The sequence below is a fragment of the Nycticebus coucang genome, chromosome 12, assembly GCF_027406575.1.
Source record: "Nycticebus coucang isolate mNycCou1 chromosome 12, mNycCou1.pri, whole genome shotgun sequence".
Lineage (NCBI taxonomy): Eukaryota > Metazoa > Chordata > Mammalia > Primates > Lorisidae > Nycticebus > Nycticebus coucang.
This window is the reverse complement of record NC_069791.1, coordinates 81,632,130-81,658,257: the sequence shown is the minus strand read 5'-3', so window position 1 is coordinate 81,658,257 and position 26,128 is coordinate 81,632,130. Positions and strand designations below refer to the sequence as shown.

The 26,128-nt window shown below is 50.5% G+C and overlaps 2 protein-coding genes and 1 non-coding gene across 7 annotated transcripts in view; 2 read left to right on the top strand and 1 right to left on the bottom strand.

The window, feature by feature from the left end:
- Positions 1–1,263: 1,263 nt before the first annotated feature.
- Positions 1,264–26,128, top strand: SETD1A (SET domain containing 1A, histone lysine methyltransferase). Of its 4 annotated transcripts, none has more exons than XM_053555011.1 (19): positions 1,264–1,937; positions 2,674–2,838; positions 3,054–3,149; positions 5,266–5,536; positions 6,888–7,009; positions 7,248–7,477; positions 7,760–8,606; positions 8,764–9,549; positions 10,024–10,200; positions 10,334–10,421; positions 12,240–12,397; positions 12,520–12,607; positions 14,864–15,211; positions 21,023–22,072; positions 22,470–22,642; positions 22,728–22,838; positions 23,040–23,159; positions 25,080–25,217; positions 25,306–26,128. In XM_053555011.1, exons 2-19 carry the CDS (start codon positions 2,689–2,691, stop codon positions 25,477–25,479), a joined length of 5,127 nt encoding a protein of 1,708 aa, XP_053410986.1. In that variant the 5' UTR covers positions 1,264–1,937; positions 2,674–2,688; the 3' UTR covers positions 25,480–26,128. The 4 variants fall into 4 exon arrangements, with proteins under 4 accessions (XP_053410986.1, XP_053410987.1, XP_053410988.1 ...); XM_053555012.1 differs by having other exon boundaries at positions 1,741–1,898; XM_053555013.1 differs by lacking the exon at positions 1,264–1,937 and adding an exon at positions 1,946–2,095.
- STX1B (syntaxin 1B) overlaps positions 15,220–26,128 on the bottom strand; it is a 34,739-nt gene continuing 23,830 nt past the window's right edge. Inside the window, exons 10-11 of one of the 2 annotated variants that reach the window (XM_053555133.1) lie at positions 17,148–17,249; positions 15,220–16,399 (exon numbers count right to left, since the gene is read on the bottom strand). In XM_053555133.1, coding sequence (XP_053411108.1) covers positions 16,352–16,399; positions 17,148–17,249 — 150 coding nt within the window. In that variant the 3' untranslated portion in view covers positions 15,220–16,351. The remainder of the gene's footprint in view (positions 16,400–17,147; positions 17,250–26,128) is intronic. The other variant, XM_053555136.1, reaches the window with a different exon arrangement.
- Positions 24,667–24,855, top strand: LOC128563072 (U2 spliceosomal RNA). Its single transcript, XR_008373732.1, has one exon. It is a non-coding gene; the product is annotated as a U2 spliceosomal RNA (small nuclear RNA).

Sequence of the window (26,128 nt, the reverse complement as noted above, 5' to 3'; positions counted from 1 at the left end):
CTCTTCCCCCTTTACTATTTAAAAGCATGAATTTGCATAAACCAAGCTCCAAGGGCCTTTCCTGCACCATGTACGTGTGTGTTTTTAAGACAGTCTCAGGCTGTCACCCTGGGTACAGTGCTGTGGCATAGCTCACAGCAACCTCCAAGTTGGGATCAAGTGATCCTCTTGCCTCAGTTTTCTACTTTTAGTACCGACCGGGTCTTGCTTTTGCTCAGGCTGGTGTCGAACTCGTGAGCTCAAGCAATCCACCTGCTGTGGCCTCCCAGAGTGCTAGGATCACAGGCGTGAGCCACTGCGCCTGGCCACCTGCACTGTTCTGATATCTACAAATTAACATCCATTTTTATTTTTTTATTTATTTATTTTTTTTGTGTGTGTGTTTTTTTTTTGGCCGGGGCTGGGTTTGAACCCGCCACCTCTGGCATATGGGACCGGCGCCCTACCCGCTGAGCCACAGGCGCCGCCCAACATCCATTTTTAGAGGAAGAATCTGAAACTTAAATCAGTGACTGGTCTGGTCATGTAGTGAGGGACTGACAGATGTATAGAGCCTAGTCCATCCTCAACTCAGGGTGAGGGCCTTGAAGTTGTGCCCTTTTCCCCAGACACCAGGGTGCCTACGTCCACAAGGAATAAAAAGGGTGTCCAGTTTTCAGGTGACCTAAACAAGGTTCCAGGGTTACGCGTGGGCTGGTGCTGCCCTCCTGCGGCAGGATCTGGTGAGCACCGAGAGCACCAACTGAAGAGAGTGAGCATTGGGACAATGATGCCTGGAAAACAGACCAGCCCACTCCAGTTCCTGTAAGACCCGGTTTTTTTTGCGGACCCCTTTAAAGGGCCTATAGGCCCCACTAGGTTTATCAGAGAACCCTGAGACAGGCCTGAACTTAACTTCTCTAATGGTGGGTTGAGTATGGCGAAACTGAGGGGGCGGGGGAGGGGTTCTGCGCTAAGGCCAAGTGGGGCGCGCACCTTCAAAAGGCCTCAGTCGCCCCATCTGTCAAATGGGCATCTTAAACAGCTAGAGGGCCAAGGAGGATAACGGGAAGAAAATGGTGCGTGCATATACGGTAGGCCTGGCAAATGCCTGAGGCATCGCTCTGGGTAGCATTTTTCCACCCTTCCCATCCCGCCCCAGCTTAGGTGGGTTCTGCGGGAGGACCCCAGCTTGCCCGGCTCCGCACATTCTGGCCACGCCCCCCTGCGCGCACCGCCTTGGCCCCGCCCACCGCAGATCCGCAGATTCGCCAGGATAGCTCTTCCTCGAAATTACTTGGAAACCTCCTTACTCGGCTGAAAAATTTCATCGGACCCCAAGAGGAGTTATAGGCTGTAGCTAATTCTCCGGGGGACAGAAGTAGAATGTTCCTTGAGTTATGCTACTAAGAAAAACAGCCAGAAAAAGTGGCTACTGAACCAATAGGGCTTGCCTAGGCGGGCGTTACTTTCTTGACTCTACCAAGGCGGATTAAAAGAGGCAACAGCTGAGGCCAGGCACAGTGGCGAATCTGTATCCTCTTAGACCTTTGGCCGCGCAAGTAAGGGGCAAGGAAGAAGAGCAAAGGAGAGCGCATCCTGTCCACCGATTCGCCCCGCCCGCCTGACGAATCTGCGTCTATTCAACGCGCCACTCAAACCTCTCCAGCTCTGGCTCGCCTCCTCCCCCTCCGGCCCGCCCCCTTTTCCTCAGGGACAAGTCGCAGCTTTCGTCGCCGCGGATTCGTCACGAACCGCAAGCCAGAGCAGCTGGATCGTTGGGGTGAAGCCCACTCTCTGGGGGATGCGACCAATCTCCAGGCTCCCTGGGCTGCAACTCCCAAACCTTGCAGGACGCCGGCCGAGGCGAGGCCGCTACCCTCGGTCCCGTGGTTCTCACGAAGGCTCCTGTGGCGAAAGTGCGAATGCAGACGTTGTACCCGCTGGGCCTCGCGCAGGTGGCGGTGGTGTTTGGTGCGCGCGCCGGGGAGGTGGTGGTGGGGGGGGCGCCGCCGCCGCCACCGCTGCGGGGCCGGGTCTCGCGCCGCCGCCACCGCCTCGCGCCACTGAGGTGCCGCGCGGGGTGGGGGGAGGGGGAGCTGCTCGCCGCTCGCGGGTGAGTGGGGCTGCGGCGCGCGTGCGCGGAGACTGGGGGGGCACAACGCGCCGGGGCGGGAGGAGAGGGCAGCGGCGCGCGTTCACCCGCCCCCCCGTTCGGATTCGGGGCCGAAGCCGGGTCTCGGGCTCGGTCTCGCGGTGTTTCCAACGCCCCGAAGAGGTGCCACCTTTCGGCCGGAGGATCGGGGCGCGGGGACTGGAGCGGGTGTGTGGGAGCGAGAGCCGGGCTTGGCCCGGGCGGCTGGCCGGTGAGGAGGCGGGAGGGGGCGGGGCCTGGCAGGGGCGAGGGAGGGGTTTTGCGCTAAGGCCAAGTGGGGCGCGCTCTTGGGAGAGCGGGAAGGTAAGGGGGCGCGAGATGGGCCTGGGGGCCTGAGGGGAGAGTTGAGAAGTGAGGAGAGAATGGGTTGTTGTGGTTAAACTGAGGGTCCTTCAGGCAAAATTTTGGAGAGCCACGGTTCATGGTGAGGTGTGGAAACTGGAGTGATGAGAACCTGGAATCTGGGCTAGCCAATGAAGGACAGCAAGGGACTCAGGCCTAAGTCATGAGTCCCCTTGGTGTCCCTCTTTTCCTAACAGTGTAAATGAGCAAAGATGGATCAGGAAGGCGGGGGAGATGGGCAGAAGGCCCCGAGCTTCCAGTGGCGGAACTATAAGCTCATCGTGGATCCTGCCTTGGACCCTGCCTTGCGCAGGCCTTCTCAAAAGGTGTACCGCTATGATGGAGTCCACTTCAGTGTCAACGTGAGTGCCCCATGCCTTTCCTTGACCACTAGTGAATCACAGGCTCCTCTCTTGTCTGTTACTCATTTCAGCACCTAGAATGTCCATAACCTGCCTTCTTAAAAGTGGGCAGTTCACCCTAGCTCTTCTGCATGTGGATCTCAAGATGGGCTTCTTAGAAAGTAACAACGTGATTTCAACCTGAGCTATCTTTCTGTCTTTGCTTTCTTTCCTAGGACTCAAAATACATACCAGTTGAAGACCTCCAAGACCCTCGTTGCCATGTCAGGTCCAAAAACAGAGACTTTTCCCTCCCAGTCCCTAAGTTTAAGGTAGGTGTCTGCTGGTCTGGTGTGGTGGTTCTTGGAGGTTGTGGAGGATCCATTCTGGCATCATAGCCTTATAAAGGGGGATTTCCATTGAAAGGGTTACAGCCAGACCTAATAGCCTCTGAGGCTGTGAGACTTGAGTTGTTCTGGACAGGAGGTATACTTTATCTTCTACATTGGTATGAGTGAGGTGTGCCAAGTGTGTCCTTCATGGCAGGGGTATTGACTTCTTGAAGGATGAAGTAAAGACAGATTAGCTGCATGTACTTATCACTGTGTATTTCTAGACAGTGCACCATTCCCCAATAATTAAGGGGGGTGACAAGGTCATTGCCTTCTTGGAGACCTCTGTTCCTCACCTCTCTTCTGATAATGTTGTCCTTCAACCTATTTCCTCCTAGCCTAGCCTAAGCAGGATACTCATCAGGTCTTAACTGGGCCTAGAAAGTGGAAGGTTCTTAGTTTCTTTCATTAATTCTTTATTCTTCCTTTCTAAATAGTTTACAGGGTTGCTTCACTCTTCTTTCTATTACTTTGCATACTTTCCCTGGATAGTCTTTTATGCTCGTAGCTTTATATATGACCTAAATGACTGCGAAATACCTTTTTCTAGCCAGCATCTGTCTCTTGAACTCTAGGCTTCTATGGCTGGTAGAGAGATAGCTCCATTTGGAGGCCTCACAGATACAGTTTCAGGAGATTTAGAATAAATTATTTTTGCCTCCTTGATCTCACTCTTCCTTTCATTTTTCTTTTGCTAGCGAGTGGCAACACCATCTACTTAACTACACAGGCTGGAAACCTGGGAGTCATCCTGTGATTCTCCTCTCCCTTTTCTGTCCTATAGTCTGTCACCAAGTTCTGCTGATTCTTTATTTCCTTTTTATGCTAATCTTCCTATTTCCATTGCCGTCTCCTTAATGAAGACCCAGTATTCATTTCACTTGATTTCTTTGCTTTCATTCTCCCCTCTATTTCATGTTCTACTCTGCTGTCATTTCTCTTTGACTTTACTGGTCTTACTGTTTTTTTTTTTTGTGGTTTTTTGGCCGGGGCTGGGATTGAACCCGCCATCCAGCATATGGGACTGGTGCCCCACTCCTTGAGCCACAGGCGCCGCCCTGGTCTTACTGTTTTAACTTCTCTTTCTGAGTCCACATTTTGGGGCATTGGCACATATGGTTATTAATCTTGCCAAGCCTGTGCCTTGACAGCACACACCAATATTATGTCAATGTCATATGCTTTGCAGTTTTTAGAAAACACCAAGTTGTTTTATAGTTCCATGTCATAGACTTCCTTGTCATTTTGTAAACTCCTATTAATCTCAAAAGCCCAGTAAGAATGACGTCATCTTTATGAATCTTTCCCTCATTCTACTCTGCAAAGGTTTCCTTCTCTGGACTCCCAAACAGCCTGTCAATACCTTTGCTTAACTGTGTCGTGATGTGATTGTGTGTGTCTGTCTTGTTTACTTTTCTGAACAGGTATCTGTTTTTTTTGATCTTTGTATTCCCAGCACCCAGTCCATGGTAGTCACTGAATAAAAGCTGAGCTAGTGAATTATTTCCCTACAACCAGTTCTTTCCATGCGTGTTTGTTGTTGCCATTATTTGAGTCTCTTGTTGACTGGGCTGGAGTGCAATGGCATCTTCATAGCTTACTGCAACCTCAAACTCTGGGGTTTAAGCAGTTCTCCTGTGTCAGCCTCCCAAGCACCTGAGATTATAGGTGCCTATGACCATACCTGGCTAGTTTTTGTATTTTTAGTCTTGCTTGGGATGGTCTTGAACTCCTGAGCTCAAGTGATTCTCCTACCTTGTCCTCCCAGAATGCTAGGATTAAAGATGTGAGCCACTGTGCCCAGCCCTTCCATGTATGTTTGTTCCTTTGTTTGTATATTTTTATTCCCAGGTTATTGCTACCATTCTGTGGTAGAAGAATTCAGGGAAGAGAGAATTCGAGACTGATATATCTGTTATTGTGGCCCCCTTCTTTTGCTGCTCAGTTTCCTAGAACTCTATCTTTTGACCTCATGGAACTTGCTAAAGTTTTCCAGAGGGCAAAATAAACAGTGGTCATTATTGAGATCCCAGACCAACTCCTGTCCTTTTCACAGCTGGATGAGTTCTATATCGGACAGATCCCACTAAAGGAAGTAACTTTTGCAAGGCTGAATGACAACGTGCGGGAGACCTTCCTGAAAGATATGTGCCGAAAGTATGGTGAGGTAGAAGAGGTAGAAATCCTTCTTCACCCCCGTACTCGCAAGCACTTGGGCCTGGCCCGTGTGCTCTTCACCAGCACTCGGGGTGCCAAAGAAACGGTCAAAAACCTCCACCTTACCTCTGTCATGGGCAACATCATCCATGCTCAGCTTGACATCAAAGGTAAGGGCTCCCCTGCCTGCTGCACAAGGTTGTTTTCCAGCAGAGAACGTAACAAATGCCTGTTGGTTTCAGGTTCATAATTCCTTAATCTAGAATTCTTAGGGTCAGATGTGTTTCTGAAATCAGAATTTTACAAATTTTTAGAGAGGAGTTATGGTATGAAGATTTTGTGTGTGTGTGTGTGTTACCTCCAGCAGGGTCAGGTAATACGCTGTAATCCAGTATATAACTATATTTGTAAAAGTTAAAGGGTCAGGTGAGGTAGAATGAAGTAGTAAATCAGGTCAGGTTTTGACACCAAATTCTCAGAAATACTAGGTTTTCAGTTTTCTTGGTTTTGAAATTTTAGGTAGAAAATTAGGGACCTGGCTGGGCACAGTGGCTAACATGTAATACTAGCACTCTGGGAGGCCGAGGCAGGTGGATTACTTGAGTTCAGGAGTTCACAAGACCAGCCTGAGCAAGAGTGAGACCTCATCTTTACTAAAAATGGAAAAAACTAGTTGGATGTAGTGGTGGGTACCTTGTAGTCCCAGCTACTTGTGAGGCTCAGGCAAGAGAATCTTTTGAGCCTAAGAATTTGAGGTTGCTGTGAGCTATGATGATTTTGTGGCACTCTACCCAGGATAACAAGAGGGAGATGCTATCTCAAAAAAAGAAAAAGAAAATTGGGGACCTATAAAGACAAGTGAAGCAGTCTGGGCTTCTGTGTTAAGCAGTAATTGGGAGGAGTGGGATCTGTGGTGAACTATAGATTACAACACTGTCTAAAGGAGGCAGCTGTTAGTTGACACAAGCCAGTTTGCAAGGAATGGGGACTAACATTTCCCAAATTTGATTTTTGAAAGATATTTGTGTGAAATCTCATGGTTCTTAAGTATCCCCCCCCCAACTCCTGAGATTTTTTTTTTTTTTAACTTAATATATGGGGTAAATAAAACACAGTTATACTGGATTTAGTCCTCAGGCTGCCATTCTGCAACTTTTAGTTTGTAGGAATGTGGATTTAGCATCAGACCACTGGGGTTTGAATTCTAGTCCTCCCAAAGGCCAATTCTGTGACTTTGTGTAGGTCACTTTTCTTTGAGCCTATGGAATAGGCTTCTTTCTCATGGTGATATCTAACGTTGTAAAATATGTGGAAATGTTTTTATAATTTGTGAAGTGTCATAAAATATGTTGTTTGTGGTAGTTAAAGAGTAGAGATATGAGGTAGATGATCCCAAAGGTAGAGATAAGGTGGGAGAACTAAAATCCCAGGACTCCAAGAAATTGTAGGAAACTTAAGGTCTGAGAAAGAAATGAGGAAGGAATTATTTTCTCCATCTAACTATTGGTGCTCTTCTTCTAGGACAACAACGAATGAAGTACTATGAACTAATTGTGAATGGCTCCTACACCCCTCAGACTGTGCCCACCGGGGGCAAGGCTCTGAGTGAGAAGTTCCAGGGTTCTGGTGCAGGCACTGAGACGGTGAGAAGCTTGTGGCTGTTATAGCCCTAGCTATGTGGTCATGGTGCCTGGGTGCCAGGAGCAGGAGCAGTCTTTAGGCGGTTAACAGACTTCACTGTTAAGCATAGGAAAAGTCAGAAAAGATGCCTAGATGCTTTCAAGAGATAGGGAAGTAGGATTCTTGATTTGGGGAAGGGCAGGTTTTCAAAAAGTTCTTGATCTTTTTTTCCTTTCTCCTTGCTCTGCTCTTTCCCTCCAGACTGAATCCCGCCGCCGCTCTTCCTCTGACACGGCTGCCTACCCAGCAGGCACTGCTGTGGTGGGCACCCCTGGCAATGGCACCCCCTGCTCCCAGGACACAAGCTTCTCTAGCAGCCGACAAGATACCCCATCTTCCTTTGGCCAGTTCACCCCTCAGTCCTCCCAGGGAACCCCCTACACGTCTCGGGGCAGCACCCCCTACTCTCAGGACTCCGCCTACTCCAGCAGGTACCGAGCAGACTCCATATAGTGCCTCAACTATCAGAGTCAGAGCTGTCACTGGGAAGAAGCAGCCCCCAAGTCTCTCCAAGAGGGAGTTGGAAAAAATTTTTCCTAGTTTCTCCGTGGGTTCAGCCAACAAATTGCTGTCCTCAGGGAACTCACTAGCTGGGAGCCCAACATTTAGTTCTCTTAGGGGCAGTGTAGCGGGGCTTTGGATGCTGTGCACAAGAATGTTTGGGTTTCATCAAATGGAGATCAGTCCAACTAACTGCCACACTTCTTCTCCAGCACCACTTCAACCTCCTTCAAGCCCCGGCGGTCAGAGAACAGCTACCAAGATTCCTTTTCCCGCCGTCATTTCTCTTCGTCTTCAACCTCCACAACCACCTCTACCACCATCTCAGCCACCACTACAGCCACCTCTGCATCTTCTTCCTCTTCTTCATTGTCTTCATCCTCCTTGTCGTCCTCTTCCTCATCATCTTCTCAATTTCGTGGTTCTGATTCCAACTATCCAGCATATTATGAAAGCTGGAATCGCTACCAGCGCCATACTTCCTACCCACCCCGGCGGGCAGCTCGAGAGGAGCCTCCTGGGGCCACTTTTGCTGAAAACACAGCTGAGCGTTTTCCACCTTCCTACACCTCCTACTTGCCCCCTGAGCCTATCCGGCCCGCCGACCAGGACTATCGGCCTCCTGCCTCAGAGGCTCCACCCCCGGAACCTCCAGAACCTGGTGGAGGTGGGGGTGGTGGAGGACCTAGCCCTGAGAGAGAAGAAGCTCGGACCTCTCCCCGCCCAGCCTCACCTGCCCGTTCGGGTTCCCCAGCCCCAGAGACCACCAATGAGAGTGTGCCCTTTGCTCAGCACAGCAGCTTGGATTCCCGCATTGAAATGCTGCTGAAGGAGCAGCGCTCCAAGTTTTCTTTCCTGGCCTCTGATACAGAGGAGGAGGAAGAGAACAACAGTACAGGACCTGGGACTAGAGACACAGGGATCGAGGTGCCTTCTGGGTCAGGTCATGGGCCCTGCACTCCCCCTCCGGCCCCAGCTAATTTTGAGGATGTGGCACCTGCAGGGAGTGGGGAACAAGGGGCTACCCGGGAGTCTCCCAAGGCCAATGGACAGAACCAGGTGAGGTTGGGATCAGCCAGAGGAGGAACCTGGGCTCTGGGAGGCAGGGTAGGGCTCTGGAGGAGAGGGAAGGGAACCAGATGAGAAAACTAGGCTTTGAGGAAAAGCCCAGGGAGCAATCAGAAGCTTTCTGTGACCTGTCTCTACACCCCTACAGGCTTCTCCATGCTCTTCTGGAGAGGACATGGAGATCTCCGATGATGACAGGGGTGGCTCACCCCCGCCGGCCCCAACACCCCCCCAGCAGCCACCACCCCCTCCTCCTCCCCCTCCTCCTCCCCCTCCTTACCTGGCTTCCCTTCCCCTTGCTTATCCTCCCCACCAACCTGCCTACCTCCTCCCACCCCGACCTGATGGGCCACCACCACCTGAGTACCCCCCACCTCCTCCACCACCCCCTCACATCTATGACTTTGTGAACTCCCTGGAACTTATGGATCGACTTGGGGCTCAGTGGGGAGGGATGCCCATGTCCTTCCAGATGCAGACACAGATGTTAACTCGGCTCCACCAGCTGCGTCAGGGCAAGGGATTGACTGCTGCCTCAGCTGGTCCCCCTGGCGGGGCCTTTGGAGAGGCCTTCCTCCATTTCCCACCCCCCCAAGAAACAGCCTATGGTTTGCCCTATGCTCTATATACGCAAGGGCAAGAAGGCCGAGGGGCATACTCCCGGGAGGCCTACCACCTGCCTTTGCCCATGGCAGCCGAGCCCCTGCCCTCCTCCTCAGTCTTGGGAGAAGAGGCCCGGCTGCCTCCCAGGGAGGAAGCAGAGCTGGCAGAGGGCAAGACCCTACCATCAGCAGGCACTGTAGGCCGTGTGCTGGCCACCCTAGTCCAAGAGATGAAGAGCATCATGCAGCGAGACCTCAACCGCAAGATGGTAGAGAATGTGGCCTTTGGAGCCTTTGACCAGTGGTGGGAAAGCAAGGAAGAGAAGGCCAAGGTGAGGCCAGTGGCTGAGGCTGGGGAGGCATGGGTCTCCTGTAGGTGGCACAGGTCAGAGGAGAGAGATGATTAAGGCAAGTGGGAAGTGAGAGTGTGGGTCCTTAAAGGAACACCCTGGCTGGGCAAGGGAGTTGGCAAAACAACAGCAGATGAGCGTGGGCCTGAGAGGCCAGAGCTTTGTTCTGATTCCAATGCTTATTTTTGGTGTACAGGGCTCTGGAATCTCTTTGGGCTTCATTTTTTTTCATTTTGCCTTTGTGAAGTAGGAATAGTAGTAGCTATTTGATAAGGTTGTTGGGTAAAATGACCAGACTTGAGAAAATGCCTATGCAGGGGCTGGTGTAGGTATGACAGAGATGTCATGTGGAGGAGCAAGTAGACATATTCCTGTATTCCTGGAGTCTAGAAGTAGTTCTTAGGAGGGAATGCCTGGGTTCTGGGTCCTGGGGCTCAGTCCCCCTGCTGCCTACAGCCATTCCAGAATGCAGCCAAACAGCAAGCCAAGGAAGAGGATAAAGAGAAGACAAAGCTCAAAGACCCTGGCCTGCTATCCCTCGTAGACTGGGCCAAAAGTGGGGGTACCACAGGCATTGAGGCCTTCGCCTTTGGATCAGGGCTGCGAGGGGCCCTGCGGCTGCCTTCATTCAAGGTACCCAGAACTATGGTCTTGCCCAGTAGGGTGGGGAAAGGGGGGAAGAGGTCCCATTCATTGGAGTATGGGTTGTTAGGAACCATGAATATTTGAGTTTCAAAATGGCTCCATTTTTCCCCCTATCCCCCAGGTAAAGCGGAAAGAGCCATCGGAGATTTCAGAGGCCAGTGAGGAAAAGCGGCCCCGGCCCTCTACTCCAGCTGAAGAAGATGAAGATGGTGAGTGGGAGGTCAGGCGGAATGAGAAAGAGGGTGGCTGTGTAGATTTTTTTTTTTTTTTTTTTTTTTGTAGAGACAGAGTCTCACTTTACTGCCCTTGGTAGAGTGCCGTGGCGTCACACGGCTCACAGCAACTTCCAGCTCCTGGGCTTATGTGATTCTCTTGCCTCAGCCTCCCGAGCAGCTGGGACTACAGGCGCCCACCACAACGCCCGGCTATTTTTTTATTGCAGTTTGGCCGGGGCTGGGTTTGAACCCACCACCCTCTGTATATGGGGCTGGCGCCCCACTCACTGAGCCACAGGTGCCGCCCAAGGCTGTGTAGATTATGATAGGAAGGCAGGAGGCAGAGTGAAGCGGTCAGGGTTTCTTGAGGACAAGAAACCTAGTGGAGATTTTGTTACGGAGTTCGTATAAAGCAGTCAGAGAAGCATGAGAAACATCAGATAGGGTCATCCATGCATTTTAATTGTGGTTCTTGCTCTAGCATGCTATTGAAAGTTTTTTGGCTCAGCACCTGTAGCACAATGGTTACTGGTGCCAGCCACATGCATTGAGGCTGATGGGTGACAGCTGCAACAAGAAAATAGCTGGACGCTGTGGCTGGTGCTTGTAGTCCCAACTGTCTCAACTACTTGGGAGGCTAAGGCAAGAGAATCGCTTAAGCCCAAGAGTTTGAGGTTGCTGTGAGTTATGATGCTACAGCACTCTACGCAGGGCAACATAGTGAAACTGTCTCAAAAAAAAAAAAAAAAAGAAGAAAAGTTTTCTGTGGGGCGGCGCCTGTGGCTCAGTCGGTAGGGCGCCGACCCCATATACCGCGGGTGGCGGGTTCAAACCCGGACCCGGCCAAACTGCAACCAAAAAATAGCCGGGCGTTGTGGCAGGTGCCTGTAGTCCCAGCTACTTGGGGAGCTGAGGCAAGAGAATCGCTTAAGCCCCAGGAGTCACAGATTACTGTGAGCTGTGTGAGGCCACGGCACTCTACCGAGGGCCATAAAGTGAGACTCTGTCTCTATAAAAAAAAAAAAAAGTTTTCTGTGTCTTGGTGTTTTTGTTTTGTTTTGTTTTTTTGGAGACAGAGTCTCACTCTGTCACCCTAAGTAGAGTGCCATGACATCATAGCTCAGCAATCTCAAACTCTTGGGCTCAGCAGATCTTCTTGCCTCTGCCTCCTGAGAAGCGGGGACTACAGGTGCAGCTACAACACCCAGCTAATTTTCCTATTTTTAGTAGAGATGTGTTCTCACTCTTGCTCAGGCTGGTCTTGAACTCCTGAACTCAAGCAATCCACCTGCCTTGGCCTCCCAGAGTGTTAGGATTATAGGTGTGAGCCACTGCGCCCAGCCTGTGTCTTGGTTTTTACACCTGTGAATTGGAAATAATAATTTCAATATCTAGAATCACAGGATTTCAAGGTTAAACAAGTCATCTCCCCAAGTTTACTATCTAAACTAAAGCTTAATGGTCCTAGTTTATCTAAGTCTGTACTGTTGGTTGACAGTTTACATGGTTGTAAACCATGGCGTTCTTATTCAGATCCGCTTCTCTGGAGACACATTGGCCTTATCACTCTTTTCTTGGGCTAGGTATAACAAGTCAGTCCTTTTCTACCCAACCCAGAAAATGATGAATGATAATAGGAGTGGGATGTGTTTAAAATTGTGTAAAATGTTAGGTATTAGTGTTACTCTGCTAAGCTTTAGCTTCTTGTCTATGAAATGACACCCTGGTGTATGTAAAGATCCTTGCATGGGGTCATAGAACGGTAACTTATTATCGATAATAAATTGGCCTGACCACTACTCGCTGGCCTAGACCCTGAGCGAGAGAAGGAGGCTGGAGAGCCAGGACGTCCAGGGACCAAGCCTCCAAAGCGAGATGAAGAACGAGGCAAGACCCAAGGCAAGCACCGCAAATCTTTTGCTCTGGACAGTGAAGGGGAGGAAGCATCCCAGGAGTCCTCCTCAGAGAAGGTAAGTGGCCAGGGTACTGGGTCCCTGCCCCAATAGGCAGCTTATCTCTGGGCTGGAGCCTAGTGCCTTGTGGAGGACCAGTTGTCCTTTTTCCGTTAGTCCTCATTGTCCTTTGTCTTAAGGATGAAGAGGATGATGAGGAAGACGAGGAAGATGAAGAGAGAGAGGAAGCTGTGGATACCACTAAGAAGGAGACAGAGGCATCAGATGGTGAGCACAGATATTTGAGTAGTGTTCTGTCTTGGGGAGGAAGGGATTTGGCCACCTGGCAAACCCTTTCCTGAACCTACGTAACATTCCTGCTAGGGGCAACTTTGCCCTCAGCAAGAGCAACTGTTAAGCCACATCCTTCGCAACCTTTGGCTCCTTAGAAACAATAACCCCAGTACTCAAAATGCTTTCTTCAATTCCCCTTCTGCTGAAACATATTTCCCTGAGGACAGCCCAGCAGAGCCTGTTTATTTTCCTAACCCCTTGGATTAGGGGTATCCCTCTATTCCAGTCCATTTTCCAAACTGCTGATATAATTCTTTCCTAAAATCCACACTTGACCCTGTCACTTCCTTTCGTAAAGTGTTTGCTGGCTCCCTATTTTCCACAAAATGACACCTTAGCCTGACACTTGTAGGCCATTTATAATCTAGCTCCTGCTCCTCTGTTCAGCTCCATCTAACCATCCTCCAGGGGTATACATTCTCCTACTGCCTCTTTGATGCTACCAGGCTTTCTCTCCCATTTCTACCTTTGAGTACTATTCCTTTAAGCCCAGCCACCAAGTTGTGCCTCCCCTTTCCCTCCTCACAGCTGCCATCACCAGCCATTTTTCTGTTCTTCAGTTGAACACCTGTTTGTTCCTCCACGTTCATTAAGGTCTTGGGTACATGGTTTAGTCTTTTCATTCGTTTCTTTGGAATATATATTGAGCCCCTCCTCTGTGCCAGATGGTCTTACAGGTATTTGGGACATAGCAGTAACCAAGACAGACAATGGTTCCTACTCTTGCAGAGCTGGTTGGTAGAAGGAGGAGACTTGACAAATGAGGGAACAAACAGTATTGCTTCAGAGAAAGATAAAATAGGTTAATGGGGTAAGGAGGGGGTGCTGAGGGATAAATGTACTGTTTTCTGCATGGTGGTCAAGGAATAGCTCTGGGAAGTTTCGTTGCAGCATAAGCCAGGATGGTGAGAGTGGTGATCTGAGAGCAGGGTTGTTTGTTAAGAAAGAGGGCTGCCCACTTCTACACGTCCACTTGATCACCAATTGATCACCAGTTCCTGTCAGTTTTGCCTCCTGAATGCTACTTGTATTTATCACCCCCTTTGTTCCTGCTATGCTGCCTTTCTCACTTAGATTCTTACAGCAGTCTTGACTGATCTCCATCTCTTTTTCCAGCCTTCTCCCTCTATTCCAGTCCATTTTCTGAACTGCTGATATAATTCTTTCCTAAAATCCACACCTGACCCTGTCACCTCCCTTCATAAAGTCTTTGCTGGCTCCCTATTTTCCACAAAATGACACCTTACCCTGACACTTGTAGGCCATTTATAATCTAGCTCCTGCTCCTCTGTTCAGCTCCATCTCACCATCCTCTAGTCCCCTTCCCAGCCACTGCCACCTTGTAGTCTACTCAATTACATTTCTCAAAGACTGTGACTGAGGCCATGTGCAGTGGCTCACTCCTTTAATCCTAGCTCTCTGGAAAGCCAAGGCAGGAGGATCTTTGAGCTCAGGAGTTTGAGAACAGCCTGAGCAAGAGCAAGACCCTGTCTCTACTAAAAATAGAAAAATTAGCTAGGCATTGTGGCACATGCCTATAGTCCAGTGACTTGGAAGACTGAGGCAGGAGGATTGCTTGAACCGAGGAGTTTGATTGAGGTTGCAGTGAGCTAAACTGACACCATGGCACTCAAGCCCGGGCAACAGAGTGAGACTGTCTCAAAAAGAAAAAAAAAAGGACTGTGAAATTCTTAGGTTTCTTAGACCTTCTCCATATCTCTCAAAGTATAGAGCATGTAATGTTTTTAAAGCTTATTTTGCCTCAGAATCATTTTTTCAGTCCTTCGTCCAGACTGTGTCCGTAAGACCTACTTTGGGAAAAGCTTTGGTAGTCAGAACACACTGATTGCCAGTGTCCAAGTCTCCATTATCTTATGCCTTTGATATCCTTGCTTAGTCCCCATGTCTGTGTGTTCCCTTGTCCTTCCCGATTTCAGCAACTCCTCAGGGAGCCTTCCCTGATATGCCCCTTCAGGCAGACACCAAGGCTCTCTCTGCATTGCTCTTAGCCCCTCATGCTGATGATTGTCATACTGTGAACAGGTTGTTTATTTATCAAACCCTTGATATTTGGGACTTCCCAGTACCTGGCAGAGGCTAACATCCACAGCAATGAGTCAGTGAATGAACCCATGGCAGACCAAGTGAGGGTCTGCCCACCTCACCTGATTGCTCCTTCTGGATTTCCAGGCGAGGATGAGGAAAGCGATTCGTCCTCCAAATGTTCTCTGTATGCTGACTCAGATGGTGAAAATGATAGCACATCGGACTCCGAGAGCAGCAGTTCCTCCAGCTCCTCATCTTCCTCCTCCTCGTCCTCTTCATCCTCCTCATCCTCTTCTTCATCTGAATCATCTTCTGAAGAAGAAGAGGAAGAGAAGCAGCCAGCAGCCATTCCCTCAGCCTCACCACCCCCCAGAGAAGTCTCAGCGCCAGTGCCAGTGCCAGCGCCTGTAGAAGAGTCTGAGCCAGAGAAGGTTGCAGGTTCCCCAGTCACATCCCTGCCCGAACAGGAGAAGTCTCCAGCAAGACCTGCAGGTGGGTGGTACATACAAACAAAAAGTCACTGTCTCCTGTCACTCCCTCCCCAAAGGGTTTATGGGCTAAAACGCTCCAACTGCGCTGCTATAGTGGTTTACAGAGCCAGACCAGGGTATTTGGCTGCTAAAATGAAACTGGATGGTCTCGCAAATCAGTTAAGGAGTAAATTCCCAATTTAACAAATTCCTCCTCCTCATTTTTCTTAAACCTATTACTTTATGCATAGGTATACATGTAGGCTATTCAATGGGCAGACAGGCAGAAAGAACAACATTAACTGAGGACTTAGTGCTGTCCTTCCTTTCCTTTGTGGATTTGATGTTCAGTTATAGCACATACACATCGTTTATCCTGCTGAGTGAACTGCTCGTTCAGGCAGTAGTTTTTATTGAGTACTCACCACAGCCAAACAGTAGTAGATGCATGGGATATGATGGTGTGCCTAGCACACACTGTTCTCACTCTCATGAAACTTACTGTCTGCAGAGAGAGACAGTTTAGTTGAGTCATAAATACATAAGAAAATGTGTAATTACAAACTGATGAGCACAGGAAGGGAAAGTACAGGACACTCAGAACCTGAGCACATCTGTAGGCAGGGGAGAGGGAGAGATTAGCATGTGCAAAGGCCCAAAGGCAAGGGAAATGGCAAGTTGGAAGACCCGGAAGAAAGCTAATCCTCCAGAAGGTTAAGAGGGCTGAGAATGAAAGGGAGCTGGGATGGCTGAAGCTGGAGAGATGGACAAGGGCTAGGCCATGCCAAACAAGTAGGTCATGTTAGAAGTTTGGTCTTTATCTTGAGAGCAGTAGGAAGCATGATCAGATTGTGTCCTGAAAAGATGCGGTTCAGGGAAAACTTGGCAAGGGGCTAGAGAGGATGCAGGGTGATTGTTAATGAGGCTTTTGCAATAAGTAAGGCAAACTGGTGGTAACTTGGACTAGGGTGTCCTACAATAGAATTAAATAAGTCAGTTTTTAAGATATGCTTCAGAGATGTGTATGGCATCTTAGGAAATCTACTTGGATGTTGTTTGAGAATCTGTGGTCTGAAATAGGATCACAGTACGTCCTCCTAGTGCTGGTGTGCTCTGCTCAGGTCAAGGCCCATGAGAAGAGGAGTTAAGGCTCTCTCATACCTCAGGCGACTCTCCAGCATCTCCTGGGTCCATTGGGTAGCAGAAGAGCCTGTGTGGTCAAGGGCAAGTTAGAGGGTATCAGTCTTAGTACTCTTTCATTCTCAATGGGACAGGAAGGAGGAAGGGGACATGGCCATATTTGCATTTCATAAAGACTATTCTGAGAGATTTGGAAGAGGTGAGGAGGGAAATGGAGTGACATTAGGAACTTTGAAGGGGTGCTGCTAAGATAGAAAGGCATGAACAAGCAAGGTGGTTGTAATGAGGTTCAGGGGAGGGGGATAGGAGTGAGTGAGTATGAAGAGTTGAGAGAAATTTAGGAAACAAAATGACTTGGTTAAACTGCCTACCAGGAAGGAGAACCAGGATTAAGAAATAAACTGTTGAATTTAGTTGGAATTGAGTTTTAGATACCCCTGGGACCATACCTCCAGGTAGAAACATTGGCAGTTGGATCAATAGATCCGAAGTCTGGAAAAACCCATAGGTGGGAAATGAGAGTAGTGAAAAGTGTAAATGTGAACTCACTAGTAGACCCCAGCCAAATGTATGAAATGAGAGAGAAGGGGGCAGAGACATGAAGTCCTTTAAGAGATGGGTGGGCAAGGAGGAGCCAGAAGAGGCTGGAGAGGGGTGATCAGAGAGGTGGGAAGGAAAGCAGGGAGTGATAAGTTTTGAATACCAGGGCATGTTCAGGTTTTGAAAGGAGGGAGTGGTTTTGTGTCATCAGGCCACAGAGAGGTTGTGAGATAGGAAAAGTGTCTGTTGGATTTGACAGTTGAGAGGTCACTGGTCACCTTATCAATTTCAGTTAAGTGGTTCAGACTGAAGCCAACTTGTGTGTTACGGAGTGAGGGGAGATGACAAAGGTAGTCTTCTGGAAGGGTAGGCTTCTCTTGCTGAGAAAAAGAATTGCAGGGTCATAATTAATAATACTAGCTAACATGTATTGACTACTTACTATGTGCCAGGCTTTAATTAGTGCACTAAAAATTCATTTTCTCATTCAATCCTCACCACATCTTTATTATTCCCATTTTGCAGATGAGGAATTCGAGGCTTAGTAAGATGCAGGAACAAGCTCAAGGTTACCCAGCTGGGATTGGACAGACAGCAAGAAGAGAATGCAGGGTTGATGGAGGGGTTAGCTTTTCAAAGTAGGTGAGCTTGGACATATTCCTTAAAATGAAGGGAGAGGGAGCAGGAAGATGGACTGGGAGAGAGGGAAGTGACATTCCTGGGGAGGTGGAGGGGATGCACTCTGGATGTGATACAGGTATATCCATAAATAATGTGAGATTTTATGCCTTGAGGCCTCTTTTTTCATTCTACAGTAAGAGCATGGGGAGGGGGTGGGGGCTTTGGGAAGTAAGGGGAGTGGGGAATAAGGATGAAAGCTGCCCAGGCCTTCTGGTGGCAACGAGGCCCTGCCAAAGCTGAGATGTGGGAGGGTGAGGAGAGAAGGCTGCTAGTCAGGTGCCCACAGTGAAAGACAGTGGTGAGGACTTGGGGATATGGAAGGTGTTGTGACAGGAAGGGTCAAAGTATGGTCCTGGAGTCTGGATGGGATAGAGAAATAAATTAATTTAGGGGTGATGGGCTTGAGGGAGATGGGAGGATGAGAAGTTGAAAAGTGCAGTGGGGTGAACTGAAAGGACAGTCAGCAGTGGTGGTAGAGAGGGAAGGCTCTCCAAGGTGGAGCTGTTCTTAGGATTAACAAGGTCAGGAGTGTGGCAAGATGGTGAAATCCCTGGGTAAATGGCACAGGTGGGAGAGGAGAAGGAGATTGGGGCAGGCCCTTGGTTTTTAGAGAATGAGAGGTCATGACTGGGAAGTCCAAGTTCTGAAGGATAGAGGGCTGTGCGGCTCAGGGGCAGGAGTCGGCAGAGTCCTTGGAGGGTGGCCCACATGTACCTCCAAAAGAGAGGATGTGGCTCCAGGTAGGCAGGACCTTACTGAAATTTCATGGAGTTTCTAGTAACAAGAACCCATTCCAGTTAGTTTAAGTAGAAAAGGGATTTGTTTAGAGGATAAGGCCTGTCTGATAGAACCCAAAGACAGGGATCAGAAGGCCTTTTGGACTTTTTGTCTTCCAATCTGGTTCATTCTTCCTCCTGCTTCTCCTGCTTCTCCATTCAGACAGAGGGTATTCACCCCCAAGACTAGCCACAGACAGACCCACTTTTAAATTAGGTCATTATTCTCAGGGAAGATTCTGGTTGAGCTGGCTTGGTGAGCATCTTAGTGATGTCAGTCACAATGGCCCTGAGGGGAGGGGGTGGGCCTTGCCCCTATGCGATCTAAGGGTGTCAGCAGAGCAGTTCTTGGAGAAAGGTGGGAGTTATACTGCCTAGGCAGTTTGATTAGACAACCCCAAGGGTTGTCTCCTAAATGAAAGGGATTGGTAGGTCTTCTTTAAGACAGGACCAAAGGGAAATCCATGTGAAGAAGCTGAATGGGGAAGGCAAACTAGTTCTCCTTAGCATCCAGGCTTCCAGAGGACATAATGGGCTAGAAGGATGGGTCGGTGGCTACCCCGTGTAGTAGAGAGGGGAAGAGATGAAACTGGAAGGCTGTGGTGGGCATCTGGGAGCCCCACTAACTTTTGAGTGTGGATACTGCCGGCTGAGACCCCATATGGTGCGCAGAGCCTAGGAGACAGCAGGCTGAGGTAGAGGGTTGTTGCCCTTGGTAGAGGCTCTTGAGGCACTGAATACAAGGTTGATAACTGTCTGCTTGGGCTTAGCCTAGTGCTGGTGGCCCTTTAGCTCTGTGAATATAGAGCCACGTGTGAAACTGCTGTGTCCATAGGATCTCCAGAGCAGCACAGGGCAGCAGTTAAGAGCACAAACTCAACCCAGACTGCCTGGTTGCAGACTTTGTTTTGTCATTTGCTGTATTACCTTGGGCAAGTTAATCTCCCTGTGTCTCAATGTTCTTATCTGTAAGAGAGTTAATGTAGTACCTGCCACTTAGAGTTGTTGTGAAGATTAAATGAGTTAATATATGTAAAAGATTTTTTGTTTGTTTGTTTGTTTTGTTTTTGAAATAGAGTCTCACTCTGTCACCCTCAGTAGAGTGTCATGGTGTCATACCTCACAGCAACCTCAAACTCTTGGGCTCAAGTGATTCAGTTGCCTCAGCCTCCCAAGTATCTGGGACAACAGGCGCCCGCCACAAGCCACAACGCCTGGCTATTTTTTGGTTGCAGTTGTCATTGTTCTTTTGGCAGGCCTGGGCTGGGTTCCAACCCGCCAATGTGGGTGTATGTGGCCAGCACCATACCCACTGAGCTACAGGCGCCACGCTAGCCTCCAGTTCTGAAAGGAAGATGTTACCCATGTCCAAAGAAGTCCGGTATAGCTTCACAGGTGGCGTTGAGCTGGGTCTAAAAGCTTCACGCAGGCTTTCCCCATGGATGAAGGGGAAGTATGTGCTACCTAACAGGGTTGAGTTGGGGAGATACAAGTACCCCAAGGGTGTCCCCTAAATGAAAATGATGGGTGAGTTTTCTTCAGGACAGGAGCAAAGGGAAATCTATGTGAAGAACCTGAGCTGGGAGGGCAAACTCATTCTTCTTAGCAGCCAGGCTTCCAGAGGACACTGAGCAAGGAGGATGGGTCACTGGGGGAGGAGTGCTCAAAGACAATAAATCCTTATGCCAGCTCACTCCTCATCCTTTGGATCTCAGCTTCAACCCTTGCTTCTTAGGGAAGATTTCCTCCTGGCACCTTACTAGGGCAAGTGCCCAGTTCTGTTTAGAAGGGTGAAGAGGAAGGCAATGTTTCATAAAATATTTTAATACAAAGTTTCAACTTCTTTTTTTTTTTGTTTGTTTTTAGAGACAGAGTCTCACTTTGTTGCCCTTGGTCACAGCTTACAGCAACATCCAACTCTTGGACTTAGGCAATTCTCTTGCCTCAGCCTCCCAAGTAGCTGGGACTACAGGTGCCCGCCATAACACCTGGCTATTTTTTGTTGCAGTTTGGGCCAGGGCCGGGCTTGAACCCTCCACCCTTGGTATATGGGCTGGCGCCCTACTCATTGAGCCACAGGCTCTGCCCTCAACTTCTTACATTGTATCTTTTTCACCTCATTAAAGCAAGAATATTGTTGGTAGTTGAAATAATGGATATTTTAGTTGAAATCTGACTAATTGTGTCCCCATTATGGAATACAGCTAGCAAAAATTGCTGTGGTCCTCATACCTAGTTGTTAGATGTGGGTCTGTCCCTGCTGGTGTTGGTAGAAAGGCTGGAATCCAAGAGTGTGTATGGAGCACCCCCAGCTATATATTTTGCAGTGTGGGCTGTGCATTTGTTTTGTGTTGTCTCCCACTGGGTTGTCACCTTTGTGAGGTCACTGAAGGTGTATTTGTTCAATGTGTTCTCCCCATGTTTATTGGGCAAATGAATGAGCAGGTGGGTGTGAAATCTTATCCTGTCAAGGGAGCCCTTAGTGCTGAGGACATTGTGGGGCTGAGAGACAGGAGTGTGTCTGTATGTCTGTCTGAGTTTTCTGGGGAAAAGCTGAGAAAAGAATGGACATAGCCAATGGAAATGCAGTGGCCAGGGCCTAGTTGATCCTCAGGTCTCCTGCCCATAATGAATCTGTCTGATGCTGTTGGACCTAGACGCTGACCGTTCCCTTCCCTATATGTTTCTTTCCCCAGGTCCCGCTGAAGAGCCACCTCCCAGTGTGCCCCAGCTACCTCCAGAGCCACCAGCTAGGCCCCCAGCCCCTATCCCCCGCCCTGATGAGCGCCCCTCTTCTCCTATCCCCCTATTGCCCCCACCCAAAAAACGCCGGAAAACGGTCTCCTTTTCTGCTGTGGAGGAGGTGCCAGCCCCAGAGCCTCCCCCAGCTGCCCCACCACAGGCCAAGGCTCCTGGCCCGGTCTCTCGCAAAATCCCCCGGGGTGTGGAGCGGACCATTCGCAACCTGCCTCTGGACCATGCATCTCTGGTCAAGAGCTGGCCCGAGGAGGTGCCCAGAGGAAGTCGGAGCCGGGCTGGAGGCAGAGGCCGTTCCACCGAGGAAGAAGAGGCTGAGCCAGGGACAGAAGTGGACCTGGCGGTACTGGCTGACCTGGCTCTGACCCCAGCCCGGCGTGGGCTAGCTGCCCTGCCTACTGTTGACAACTCAGAAGCCACAGAGACCTTAGATGAGGCAGATCGCCCCAGCCCCCTGCTCAGCCACATCCTCCTGGAACATAACTATGCCCTGGCCATCAAGCCCATGCCCTCCACACCAGCCCCTCGGCCCCCGGAGCCAGTCCCTGCCCCTGCAGCTCTCTTCAGCTCCCCAGCGGATGAGGTTCTGGAGGCCCCTGAGGTGGTAGTGGCTGAGGCAGAGGAGCCAAAGCAGCAGCAACAATTGCAGCAGCAAGAAGAGGGTGAGGATGAGGAGGAAGAGGAAGAGGAGGAGTCCGAGTCCTCTGAGAGCAGCAGTAGCAGCAGCAGTGATGGGGAGGGGGCTGGCCGGCGGCGCACCCTCCGCTCCCACACTCGGCGGCGCCGTCCCCTACCCCCACCCCCACCCCCACCACCCCTCTCCTTTGAGCCACGCAGCGAGTTTGAGCAGATGACCATCCTGTATGACATTTGGAACTCGGGCCTGGACTTGGAAGACATGAGCTACCTGCGGCTCACGTATGAGCGGCTGCTGCAGCAGACAAGTGGGGCTGACTGGCTTAACGACACCCACTGGGTCCATCACACGAATATCCTGAGTGTAGAGGCTGGCCTGCCTAGGCCCAGGGGCCAGGGACAGCCTTCCCTGGGGTCTCACAGCTGGGCAGTGTCCACCTCAGATCCCTCCTGGTGTCTGTTTTGTCTCTTCCTGTCTGTTCAACTTGCTGTGCCATGCTCAGCCTGGGTGTTTTCTCCTCTGCCTTGGAGCCATCTTTTCTCTCTGTTTCATGTCATGCCTCTTTTCTGCCTCCCCAAGCTTTTCTGGGACTGACTTCTCACTTCTCTGTCCTGTCTTTAGCATGCTGAGCATGCTCACCAGTGAAAGCCACTGCCCTTTCCTTAGGCTGGGACTGGAGTGGATAGAGAGGAGCAGGGTCCAGGGATCTGGCCAGTAAAGACCCCGTTCCCTTCCTTAACACCCTGCACTCACCAACCTGACCACTCCGAAACGCAAGCGGCGGCCTCTGGATGGGCCCCGAGAGCACCAGACAGGCTCAGCCCGCAGTGAAGGCTATTACCCCATCAGCAAGAAGGAGAAGGACAAGTACCTGGATGTGTGCCCTGTCTCAGCCCGGCAGTTGGAAGGAGTGGACACTCAGGTGCGGCCCTACCCTGATGCCTGGCCAGCTGCATCCTCTTTACATACTTATGTCATTCACCTTCTCTTTCTCCTGCTTCTCACAGGGGACTAACCGTGTGCTTTCTGAGCGCCGGTCTGAGCAACGGCGGCTACTGAGTGCCATTGGCACCTCCGCCATTATGGATAGCGATCTGCTAAAGCTAAACCAGCTTAAGGTGAGGGGTGGGACTTGGGAAGGGTAGGAGGGTCAGTGAAAAGGCTGAAGCAAGGGGACCTGCCATGTGGGATTATGTAGTCCCCTGGGAGTAGAGGCGAGGGTGAGTGGCCAGAACACCCTCATCCTGGGAGGTCTGCAAGAATGGTGAGGAGCTGGTTCGTGAGAGGCATCCAGTAGTACAGTCCGTTCTGTCCCCCAGTTTCGGAAGAAGAAGCTCCGATTTGGCAGGAGCCGGATCCATGAGTGGGGTCTATTTGCCATGGAACCCATTGCAGCTGATGAGATGGTCATCGAATACGTGGGTCAGAACATCCGTCAGGTGAGGCTTCACATCAGCCCTGGTCTGGCATCGGATCTGACAACAGCGTAAGATGCCCACAAGTGCCATTTGGCCCTTTGGATAAAGCTTCACATGCCCTTCCAGCTTTAAGACTTAGCCAGTGAAAGCAGCCTCCTCCCAGTCAGTACTAGAAAACAGGTGTTAGTGACCCAGCAGGAAAGAAAACTGATGCTGTCTCTCCCTTTAAGGATCTAGAGCAGTGGTTCTCAACCTATGGGTCACAACTCACAGGAACTGTATTAAAGGGTCGCTGCATTAGGAAAGTTGAGAACCACTGATCTAGAGAGCGGGAAGACAGACATTGAATAGGTGGCAACAATAAAGAGTGGTGTTTGGTATTAAAAGGGAGGATGTGGAGGCAGGGCCAGTGGAAGCATACACTGAGGGGACCTGAGACCTCCTGGGGATGAATATGGTGAAACAAGAGCTGAAGATAAGGAACTCCAAGCCCAGGAGAAGGGGAAGTGTGCTCCTGGTTATGGGACAGCATGTGCGGAGGCCTGGAGGTAGTCAAGTCATTTGAGGACAAAGGAGTCAGGATGGCTTTTTGGAAGAACGAGGGCCAAGGTCAGCAATGTGTGGTTGAAGGGGCAGGGGTACTGCGGGGAGGTTGGAGCATGAATCACTTTGGGCCTTTGGCAGAAGAGGAATGGCTCTGGGAAGCTTCAGCAGGAAAGGGCTTTGGATTTGGTTAAGTGCTCTCTATCTGTGGTGTGAAGAGAGAGCTGGTCTAGGCTGATGCCAGTGTAGGGGCTGTTACAAAGATCCAGGACAAGGTAGAGTGGCCTGGACTAGGCAGTGGCTGCAGAGGTGACAGAAGAGTCTGTGAGTGTAGGTCGTTGCATAGCTTGGCCGTGAGTTGGCTGTGGAGACACAGAGCAAGGGAGGAGGTGGGGCCTTCTCTCAGGGTGCCGCTGTTCGCCACTAGGAGTTATGGTAGGACCCCCCTGAGATGGGAAAAAGTAGGAGGAACACATGTGGTCAAGATAAGTTCCAATCTAGACATGTGAGATTGCAATACCCCAGGGACATCTAGGGGGTGACGCCCAGCAGCTCCACTGAGGTGGATTTTGGCTGGAAGTAGAAGTTGGGGAGGAGTCCCTACCACTTAGCTGGCAGTGGAAGCTGTGGAAGGGAGTGACATCACCCAAGGAGAGAGTATAGAAGGCTCATTGTCCTGTTTTCTGAGAAGAGTTGCTTCTCACACAAGGCTATTGGCCTTAACATAGATAGCCTGTCACTTGCATTGGCCAGTGGCAGCCAAGAGGTACCTGATTTGGAGAGAGGGTCCTAGGAGAAGAGATGCTGGGTTCAGTCCATGAAATGGCCACTGTCATTTCAGGAACCGTCCCAGCCCCACAGCAGTCTAAGGGCCCCAGTGAGACCAGGCAGATGCTCTCAGAGGAGCCAGTGGCTTGTCTCCTGGCCAGTGCACCACTTCCAGTTTCTCTGGAGTCACCTCGTGGGTGACTTAGAATGAGTGGTCATTGCTTCTCAGCCTTTTGGCTAACATCAAGTGTAGTATCTGTTCTTACCAGTTTAATATTTGATATATTCTCTTTCCAAGGACACTGTAATAAATGGATTTTTGGAGCAGGGAGTTAGAAGAGGAGCTTGCTCCTCACTCCACGCATTGGCCTGGTATTGCAGTACCTCTAGGAATGGTGCATTCCCTCTAGGGATCAAAACCAGTTGTGAAGGGAAAAAAATAATAGAATGGGTGTTCAGAAGGGGAGAGCCCCAGGAAGTCAAGGGAAAGTGAGTGCCTTGGGTTAGTAGGAGCCAGAGACAGAACTGCAGGTCCAGGCCTGCTGGATCTGGACTCTGGAGTGGTAGGGCAGTTTGTCCAGAGGGGTGATGGGTGGGCCAGGTCTGTGACCATTGCATCCCATCTGCTAGATGGTGGCCGACATGCGGGAGAAGCGCTATGTGCAGGAGGGCATCGGCAGCAGCTACCTTTTCCGGGTGGACCATGACACTATCATTGATGCTACCAAGTGTGGCAACCTGGCGAGGTTCATCAACCACTGCTGCACGGTGTGCTGGGGTCTAGGCTGGAAGGGGGTGGGGGCAGGGCTGGGGCCTGAGGGCAGGGTGAGGCTCACACTACCCTTCCCTCCTATAGCCCAACTGCTATGCCAAGGTGATCACCATCGAGTCACAGAAGAAGATTGTGATCTACTCCAAGCAGCCCATTGGCGTGGATGAGGAGATCACCTATGACTACAAATTCCCTCTGGAGGACAACAAAATCCCATGTCTGTGTGGCACTGAGAGCTGTCGTGGCTCTCTTAACTGAGGTGGGGCGGGACTGGTGCCCATGCTATTTATTCCCCTTTGGTGCCCTGAGCTCCCAGCACCCCCCCAGCCTTAGTGGGCTCAGCAGGGCCCACACGCCCCCATCTCCAGGTATGGGGTTGGGGGATGCCGAGCCCAGCGAGGGAGCCTCAGTCCCTTGAGGCAGCTTCTGCCTCCCCTGTCACCTCTGCCCACCATACCCTAATTTTTTTTCTTTGCGGAGAAGATGTAAATGTTTTGTAGCTGCCAGCAGCTGTTTCCTGTGGAAACCTGGGGTGCCGGCCTGTACAGATCCTGTTCTTGGGGGGCCACACAGCCCTTTTGCTTTGTGTTAATGGGGAATTCCCCCTTGTGCCCTGGGTGTACCCCTCCCCAGTTTAGGGGTCTCTAGGGGCAGTGGCCATGTTCTCCCCCTGGGGGGGCCCCTGTGCCCCCAGTCCTGGGGACTCCGTGCCTGGAACCCTGCCTCATCTTCTGTTCCTGCCAGACCCTGTGGGCCACCCTCCCACTCTGGTGTCTAGAGGCTCCGGCTTGGCCAGGCCAGGATGGTGGGAGGTGGGCCCTCCCTGTTGGGCTGGATTGTACATATGTTAATAGCGCAAACCCAACGCCACATTTTTATAATTGTGATTAAACTTTATTGTACAAAA

Coding starts and splice junctions, on each gene's coding strand:
- SETD1A (XM_053555011.1), top strand. CDS start 2,689: ATGGATCAGGAAGGCGGGGGAGATGGGCAGAAGGCCCCGAGCTTCCAG. Junction 12,398..12,519: donor AGGAGTCCTCCTCAGAGAAG/GTAAGTGGCCAG, acceptor CTTTGTCTTAAG/GATGAAGAGGATGATGAGGA. Junction 22,839..23,039: donor TAAAGCTAAACCAGCTTAAG/GTGAGGGGTGGG, acceptor TCTGTCCCCCAG/TTTCGGAAGAAGAAGCTCCG.